This window comes from Globicephala melas, chromosome X (genome assembly GCF_963455315.2).
Source record: "Globicephala melas chromosome X, mGloMel1.2, whole genome shotgun sequence".
NCBI classification, from domain to species: Eukaryota; Metazoa; Chordata; class Mammalia; order Artiodactyla; family Delphinidae; genus Globicephala; species Globicephala melas.
The window spans coordinates 78026661-78036166 of record NC_083335.1 but is presented as its reverse complement, the minus strand read 5'-3'; the positions used below and the strand labels follow the sequence as shown (position 1 = coordinate 78036166).

The 9506-nt window shown below is 43.8% G+C and overlaps 1 protein-coding gene across 2 annotated transcripts; it reads right to left on the bottom strand.

The window, feature by feature from the left end:
* Positions 1-6409: 6409 nt before the first annotated feature.
* LOC115850969 (spindlin-2) lies at positions 6410-8582 on the bottom strand. Of its 2 annotated transcripts, none has more exons than XM_060292407.1 (2): positions 8130-8582; positions 6410-7524 (listed from the first exon to the last, which is right to left on the bottom strand). In XM_060292407.1, exon 2 carries the CDS (start codon positions 7520-7522, stop codon positions 6746-6748), a length of 777 nt encoding a protein of 258 aa, XP_060148390.1. In that variant the 5' UTR covers positions 7523-7524; positions 8130-8582; the 3' UTR covers positions 6410-6745. The 2 variants fall into 2 exon arrangements, with proteins under 2 accessions (XP_060148390.1, XP_060148391.1); XM_060292408.1 differs by lacking the exon at positions 8130-8582 and adding an exon at positions 7977-8087.
* Positions 8583-9506: the final 924 nt, after the last annotated feature.

Here is a 9506-nt window from a genome sequence, read left to right as displayed (position 1 = left end):
CCAACATGTTTCAGCTTATCCAAACCATCAGTGAACCAGGCCTAGGGATTTAGTTGAACCTCTAAATGAATAAAGGCCTCAGCCAGTAGTTTTACTTCAGGTGGCAGAGCGGTTGATAGAGTTTCCCTGAAGGTGTAATAACCACTTCTTCACGTAAAGTCCATATGCCGTCAGGGTGAGGCCAGGTAAAGGGAACAAGAGGCTAGAGAGACACAAGGCCTCCATGGTTTAGTTGTTCAGTTTTGAAAATAGATGCTTTTCAATAGGGATATATCTAACATACATATATAACATACATATCAAGGAGAAGATGAGTCCAAAGTCCCAAGGCACATCTTCAGGCAGAGAATGTTCCCCCTTGCCAGAGACTCCAGTTGTAAAATCATCAGTTACAGAGCATTAAATCTCAAATTGGTCAGTATGAATATAGGGCCCTAAAGATATAAAGCATGACACAGCTTGCTGGACAGTTTCCATAGCAGAATGTTGTTTTGGGCCCCACTCAAAAGATGCTAATTTATGGGTTAGCTAATATAAAGGACAAAGCAGAATGCCCAAACAATCACAAACTGTTTCCAATATCCGAGAGATCCAGCTTGGTGACAGACCTCCTTTTTAGTGGTGGGGGACTGAATAGACAACAAATTTTCCTTGACTGCCTAAGGACTCAGTATCGTGAATCTGTCTGCAAAGTCCTAAGAAACATTACTAGGCAAGCAGCCAACTGAATTTTGTTGAAGATTTTCAGCCACTCTTCCTAGGAAATTTATCATAATACCACAACCAACACAAAACTGAAGCTTCTGAAGGTCAGCCATCAGGACATCATGTATATAGGTGAAAACTTTACAAATCAGAGTCTATAAGCACTTACACTAATTTCTGACCTATCTGATTTTCACAAATGGCAATGAAGTTTAGGTAACCCAGAGGAATACTACAAAACATGTATGAGATGCCCTGTCACATAAATGTGAACAGATCTTGATCCTCAGGTGCCAGTAGTATGGGAAAGAAGGTGCTGCCAATGTTCAAAATAGTGTGTGTAATGGATTCAGTTAGAGTCACATTGTATGCAATTGCTGAGACTATAGAAGAAACAATTGAATTTATTTGACAATAATCCACTATAAGCCTCCAGCTCTTCTTAAACTTTTACACTGGGCATACATGGCTGTTCTGTAGAGATCCTGCATTTCTTTCTTCCCCTGCTTCCTTTAAGTATTTAATCAGGGCTGTAAATATCTTTATTCCTCCTGGGATTCTATACTCTTTGTGTGAAACCACCCAGGATGATCCAGAGTGGCTGGTGGCAGAGCAATTCATGTTTCCCACTTAATACTTCTCTACATGTGGCTGAGTTTCATCTAGCACTTATGGGACAGGAAAATACAAACATCTTTTCCTACTATATGTTTAGATGTGGAGGTAACACCGAGATTGCAAAAAATTGGCCCCAAATGTTTCATTCACAAGGTCATATTCAAGTTTTTCCTATTCTAAAGCTGGCCAAAACCTACGTCCCAAATCTGGATGCTGTTCCCCTCCACGGGTCCTGTAGAATAGTGACTTGGGCATCCATATCTAACAGAGCCATAAAAGTTTGATTCTCTCCCTTCACCAAAATTCTCCAGCCTACTCAGATGAATGCATTTGGCATCTGATCTCCATTGGGGACAGAGAGGACTCATTGTCATCTCTAATTATTTTTCTACGTATAGCAGCTGTGGTTGAGTAGCCCAGCTGTTTACATTCTTCATTTACAATCATTATCTGTCCAGTGCTCTCATCTCCCAAGCCAGCTACCAAAAGTTCTAAGGCTTCTCGTTTGTGCCTGGGGTGCTTGTGATTTCCTTCCTTTAACCTGGGTCATTGTGTGTTTCTGTCACTATTATCTGAAAGGATACAAAAACTTTTGCTTACCTAGGATCAATCTTAGTACTATTTGTTACAATGTAGTGGGCCTGAGGTTAATAACCAGATTAAGGAGGAAGTTGTCTCACCAGGAGTTGAATTATCAAGAAATAATGCATGATTCCAGCTTGTCTTTGAAGCTACTTCCTGGTATTCATCCTGCAACAATTTCCTCAATTCCTCCTTGTTAACAGTTTATTATTCACAGCAACAGCCATAGTCAGACTGATAAGCAGTTTTACTGAATCCCTGAGTCCCACTTAACACAGGGTGATAGGAAGTGGGCATGGGACACATGTATACACAGTAGATTGCATTAGAGGAAAGGAAACTAGTTTAATTAACTTAATCTTTTATAATGGGCAGTGAACATGCCTTCCTCTTGTTCTGGAAGGAGACATTATATTTATTATATTGCAGTAAGCATTCCTGCTCATTGCTACAGAGGGAACCACTATCCCATCTCACAAAGATGTTTGTTATTCCAACATCCTTGAAAGGAATGTGGCAAACCAAAACCATTCATTACCTTGCTTGCAAAATGTACAGAGATCCGTACAATACTGTCCTCCAACAATGTATAACAGTAAAATTGTTGGAAATATGCCATCTTCAAACTCACTAGGTAATGGCAAACTTATCTCCAACTGAACTCCCACCAACAGTGGATGGGATCTCCCACTTTTCATCTGGATGACAACAAATATTTTTGAACTTCAACATGCTGTTCATCTGATGCATATAAAAGTGTATGTGATTTCAATTTCCATTTTTCTGATTCCTAGTGAGACATAAAGCCAAGATATATTTACTAAGCAACTACCACGTGCTAGATATTATTTTAAGTATCTGTGATACCTCAGTGAAAAAAAAAAGGAAGGAAAATCAAATACTTATGGACCTTATATTCTGTCAAGGAGAAAAAATGTTATTAACTAAATAAACTATATAGCATGTTAGAAGATATGTGGATGGAAAGGATAGAGTAAGGTAATGGGGAGCAGATTAAGATAATGCAGGCTTACTGACCATATGATCTCCTATTTTGGAAATGTCTGTTCATAATTTTTGCTAAGTTCTCTATGGGCTGTTTGTTTTATTCTTATTGAAAATATTTTTATTTATTTCTTGTATTTTCACTATCCAAGTTAGTAGCCTAATCTTATTTTGTCCCACTTTGTATAGCATGATTTTTTCAAATTAGGGGATTCATATTTTAATATAATAATATTTATCAAAATTTCCATCAAAATCTGTCAATTTTTTAGTTTTAAAATAAATTTTCACCAATTCCATTGGAAAAACTACATTCTATTCAATTTTATTTTAAAATTTTATAAATGCTATTTCCTAAATTGAATATTAACTTTTTAATCATTTGGAATTTATTTTGTATGCAACGTATGATGAAGGGATTGGAGTGTATTTACTAGCATATGGAAAATAGATTAATACTGCACGGTTTATTGAATAAAATGTCTTTTCTCATTCATCTGAAATGTCACCTCTATTATGATTTCAGTTTCTTATATTCAAATCTCTTTCTAGGTCTCTCCTCTGTTTCACTGAAATATTTGATGTTCCTTTCTCCCTCCTTGTACCCCATTACAGACTATACTCCAGAGTCACCAGTGATCCTGTTAAAATATGAGACAAATCATGCTGTGCTTCTGCTGAAAATACACGAATGACTCCCCATCACACACAGTGTAAAAGTCAAATTCCATTCTAGGCCCTCTGAGTCTCCAAGCTATCAGCTTCTCCCAGATCCCCATCACTTCTCTGAACTCACTTCCTGAAATTCTCTACCTTGCTCACTCAGCTCCAAGCTATATGCTTCTCCCAGATCCACATCATCTCTCTGAACTCACTTTCTGATATTCTCTACCTTGCTCATTTGTTCACTCAGCTCCAGCCATGCTGGTATCCTCAGTGTTCCTTGAAATGCCAGGCCTACTTCTGCGTTGGGACCTCAGCACTTGCTGTCCCACTACTGGGAATGCTCCTTCCGCAGACAGACACAGGGCCACTTCTCTCATTGCCTTCAGGTCTTTACGCAATAACCAGGCTCTCTGTGAGGCCCTCTGTTCAGCCTCCTCCCTGGAATTTCAGCCCCCCTGTTCTTTGCTTTATTTTTTCCTTCTTAACACTTATCACTTTGAAAATACTTTATATTTTACTTATTGTCTCTTGGCTACTGTCTGTCTCCCACACTAATATGAAAGTTCCATGAAGATAAGATTATTTATTTCTTTTGCTTATAACCATATCATAAGGACCTGTGTCTAGAACACTGCCTGGCAGAGAGACCACCTGAACTAAGTATTGGTGAGATGAAGATAGAGCAAATAAATTAAAAAGCAAATGGGGTTAAAGTAAGCCAAAGGGGGACTAGGCAGTTTTCCCTGGGTCTAGCCCCAAAACTACCAATGCAAGTGCCTCCAGGAGACAACTGGGCATTTTATTAGAGCGAAGCAGGCCAACTGGGGGTGTGGCCCCATTGAGAGAGCATTCTGAGTCTAAAATGGCTGAGCCCTTCCTCAGAGCCAGCTGCTTGTATCCTTGTTGGAATGTGGGCCCTAATCCTTGGTCTATTGTTTTTGTTTTTATTTTTTCAGGTAAGCCAGAAATGTGGATTTTTGAAATGTGAAATCCCCCAAATGTCTAAGTAGCTAATTTTAAAATGGAGAATGATAAAAACATGACGATCAAGCAAAATATGACAGCGGGCTGAAACTGGCCCATGAGTGGCCTGCAGGTGTTTGCTAGACTGAATTATGTGCTGTATGAAAGAAAACTTATCCCTGTTCTGGTGAGGTGGGCTTGCCTTGTATAATTCTCGAGGCAAACAGTTTCAGGCTGTGTTGGGTGGAGAGAATGAACTGGAATTACCAAATTCTTTCAACTCCTGGAAGCTCCCTGCCTCTCCCTCTCCCTGCTATGCCTGGAGTTAAGGAAACCTGGGCAGTGGGGAGTCACCAGAATTGTTTCTTTGAGGGTAGGGGTATATTTCAGTGAAGTGTGGAGTGGGAAAACCAGAGAGAGGGTTTTGAAGGAAACTTCCACAGCTGGACCAGGGAAAGGAAAGGAGGAGAGAAGGACAAAGACTCATGTGTTGGGACATTGTATCTCTGAGGGAATTTATTGGGGGTTACAACACCCTATCCCCACCAACCACCTATGTGGTACCATACAGTCGAAGGACTTAGTTATACAAAGTCACAACTCCCCGCCCAACTGCGCATGCCATCTATCTCACCTGGAAATAGAGCTGCACAAATTTCCATCACAGCTCCCCATGTGCATGAAGTGGGCAAGACAGGTCAGAAGGTACCTGTGAAAGGCCAGTAGCCACTGGCTTTGTCGGGATATAGCCAGAATGGGGCTTCTAGAGGCAGCAGACCTCCATCTGGTGAAGCACTGGGTGGAGCCACCTGTGGTTTCAACAACTGCTGAAAGAAGCATGGACAGTCAAGTATTCCCCACACCCGGGAGAGAAACATTAAGCTCAGTGCTCCGATGCCCCTCCTCTGTAAGGAGGCCAGGTATAATCCAGGAGGGGGAAGAACAGTGAGGAGAGTGCTGTACCTGGGTTTAGCAAGTTTCCATTTTTCTGGATAAAATGCTTTCCAAATGCAAGGTGGCACATCTCTTAAGTTCTGAGCACCCCACTTACCTGGTCCCCTTAAGAATCGTTTATTCAGTGTAGGCGAAGGGAACCAAGACCTTCAGGTCTGAGATTTACTGCTCTTGGGTCCTCTGGAAAATACGAGGAAGCTGCCCACAGGCCCCTGCTTATGGAGTGCCATGTTAGTGTGTTTAGGCTGAGGGTTTGGGTTCTGCTCAGCGGGTGTGGCATGAACTCCCTGATATTATAAAAGGCTTTTAGGTATAAACTTGGCTCCTGCTTAACTCTTGAGACATTCCTGTCAAAATGTCCTAGGGAAGCTCCAATCCACCTGGTTTCTTTGACAGTTGCCACCTTCTTTGGGCACAGAGCTAGGGAGGGCAATTTGGATACTGCCAGAAGTCCTATTTTTCCTTGGGTCTTCCCATCTCTCATGGATCCTACTCCCCATATCTTGTTGTCTGTATTCTCACTCCCTCTGTCAGTCTTTCATCTTAGAATTCCTCTTTCCTCGATGTCCCTCCCCTTCTGGCCCCTCACTCATGCATAGAACTCCATTTGCGTATCCTTTTAGCTTCTCCCCAGATCTCTGCCAACTTCATCTTTCTCTCCCTTGCTCTGGATCTCTTCTAAACGTCCTTGTGTCCCTCTCTACTCAATTTATTCTGTCTGTTTTCCTCTAAGCCTCAAGATCTCACTCTCCCTCTGTTATTCTTCACCCCCTACCAGTTGTGTGCCTCCCCCTCTTAGGTCATCCCGCCCGCTAGGGAGCCTCTCCATTTTTGACCCCTCCCCACCTCCTGCTAAGCAGCCACCTCCCCTTCTCCCTTCCCCCACAGCTCATCTCTAGTTCCTTCTCCTCCCCCCTCCCTAGACCAGACCAGCTAAGTCCTATTCCATTTTTAGATGACTGATTATGATACTAGCTGAACTTTATTCACAGCCTGAATTTACAGCTGTTCCTTCCTTTCATGCCCTAGCCACCAAACACACCCAATCATTTCAACATGACAAATTCCTTACACACAGCATGTCATGGCCACATAAATTTGTATTTTTCAGGACAAAACAACAGTTATGCTGGCAAAGATGTCGGATTAACAGGGACCCTAAAACTTTCAATACACTGAAAAGTAACATTATTTTGCATGTCTACAAAGTACACATTTGTTTTCACAAATGTGGCAAAGTTTACCCTAACAGTTAGGACTTTTTCACCAAATCATAGACATAGATATGGAAATCATCATCAAACTTGATGAAATACACAGAGGGTTTGGCTTCCACTTGGTGAATGACCATGCCGATCCGTTTGGAGCCATCTTCTTTGGTATATTCCACATGTTTACCTATCAGGCCATCTACAACTCCTCCTGGCTCCCTCTCTGCTGGAGGAGACTCACCGGACTCTGGCATGATACGGAGGTCTCCTTCTTTATAATCATCTAGAAGCTGGTACATGTACAAGACAGGATCTTTCTCATAGGTAATATAAAACCAGGCTTTCATGATAGGTGCTTGGGCCAAGACCATTCCTCTCCATTCATCCTTAGAACCATGCTCACCCTCAAACATATGTTCCACAGCTTTACCAATTATGGTATTTGCAAGGTTTGCATCACTGACTTGAGATGATGCCACCCTGTCAGAAAGAATTTTAAGAGACAAAACTCTTTCATCTCTGTGAAGTTCCAGTCCATAGACACAGTCAATTCCATCATATTTCACCAGATAAAGAGAAGGATTTATAGGCACCTGATCCAGAACGGTTCCTTTCCACTGGGTGATGGGCTCATCGCCTTCCTTCCATCCGTGTGAAATCCTGCAGCCCACGATGTTCCTGCGGGGCTGGGATGAAGGTCTGCCTCTCTGTTTCTTTTGGGAGGCTTTTCTCTTTGTCATGTTTGCAGACCCAGTGGCCCGTCCTGCAACTGCCCTGGTTTGTTGCCCTTCGGCCTCCTGCGAGTTGGGGGTTTTCATGTCTGCAAGGAGGAGGAGAGAAGAGAAGAGAGGAACATTCAAAATGCCATAAGGTGAAGTTCTCCCGACAGCGTCGTCTCCATGTACCCTGCGCCAGCGCCTAAAATTTCCCCATGAGCCTGGCAGCAATGCTGGAAATCCTGGCTGTGTGCCTGAAAGTGCTCTCCCTTCTAGGTTCCTTGAGGTTGCGGGAGAAGGCGGCAGCGGCAGTGGTGCTGCCTGGGGTTAGGAGCTCTGCAGGAGGGGGCGGGCTACCTCCTTGTTCAGAGACCCCAGCCTCCGTCACCCGCCACTGGTGCCCACTCTCAATCCCCTGCAAAACCCCTGTCCCTCCACCGCCCTGACCCGCATGCACTGTCCTCCTGCTCTGAGCACCCCAGTCTGCTACCCACACGCCCCCGTCCACCCCCACTCTCTTTCTTGGCCCCCAGCGCCCTCGCCTCTCCGTGCTCACCTTCAATGTCTTGCCTGATTCCTTACGCTATTCCCCTTTCCTACTGCCCATTGCACTCCCCCTTCCCACCCCGGCGCCCGCCTCCACCCCTTATCTCCTGCAGGAGTCCATCCCATCCCCCTTCTCCATCCCAGCGCCCACCAATGGCCTTGCCTTGCCTGGCGTCCACCGCCCCGGATCTCGGGCTTCACGTGTGCAAATCGGGCACCTCGCAGCTTCCTTTGCGGTGAGCCTGCGTCCAAGAAGGATCCGCAGGCTCCGGAGGAGCCGGGTGTTTGCAAGAGCTGGAAGGGGAGGATCCTTAGGCGACGAGCGTGTTTAGGAGGGCGGCGGAGCTGGCGAGTAGGATGGCGGCCGTGTCTTCAGCACTCTGCTCTCGGGCCCTCCGCCTCCCCCTTGGTGGTGGCAGCCCCTCTGCCACATGGGGCTCCCACCAGCCGCTACTGATGCAGTAGTCTCCTCCCTCTTTCCGTAGCGCAGCTTCCTGCCAGGAGAGAGGCCTCCCCTTCCTGCCAAACACTGCCTGCCCCACCGCAACTCTCAAGCCCACCAGTGCTTTGAGCATGGGTGGTGCTCCTCGTTTCCCGATCCCGCCCCCTTCCCAAATCTGGAGCAGCTGGGCCTACAATCCTCCACCCTTTTGCCCCCTCCTCTCTCCCCCCTCCCTTTCAGGGCCCTTTGGCTCCTGTGCTCACCTCCACCTCCACCCTGTCAGTGGCCCTGCTCCATCTGCTTTCCACCTCCCAGGAATGTGTTTCTTTCTTTTTCCCAGTGCCCTTATGTATTTACTCTTTATACATAAATATGCCTTTCCTGTCATTTACAGGAATTTGTGGTAGGAAGGGAGAAATGTGCTCAGTCTGCCATCTTGACCCAATCGCTGTGTAATCTTTCCTTACTGGTCATTACTGGACTTTACTTCTTAAGGATTTCCCCCCTTTTCTTCTTCTTTTACTTTTACTCTATTGCAAATGAATTCCTTCCACAATGTTAACACTGTGTAAATTTCGGAAAATTGATAGGAAGAAAACAATCAACTGCAATTCTAGCTCCCATTCCCTAGGGCTCCCAGCAATATATTAATACTCGTTATTTGTCTTGCCATTTTCTAGGCTCTTACAAAACTGGGATCATTTTGCATAGGCAAGTTAATGCCCTGATTTTTTCCATATAGAGTATGCATCTTCTAAGGATATTAAACATTTTGAAAACTATTATTTCTCTTATTCGTTAATCAAATATTTATTGAGTACCTACTACATATATGGCCTTTGGTCCATAAAACTCAGTTTTACAGGGACCACAATTTAACTTTTCTGCCATTATTGAACATTGGGATTATGTTTCCACAATAACTGGTAATTTGATCTACTTATCAGAAAAGATAGCTTCAGGAAAAAAATAAGTTTATAAGAAACAATTAGGTAAAATGATGGTTTTATAATTCGTTGCAGAAGTATTCTTTAAGGAAGGCTAGAATGACTTTACAAAATTGAGGAAAATTTTACACTGAATTTATTCTAATATCAA

What these genes read in the sequence shown, in the direction of transcription:
- LOC115850969 (XM_060292407.1), bottom strand. Translation starts at nt 7,522, where the DNA reads ATGAAAACCCCCAACTCGCAGGAGGCCGAAGGGCAACAAACCAGGGCA.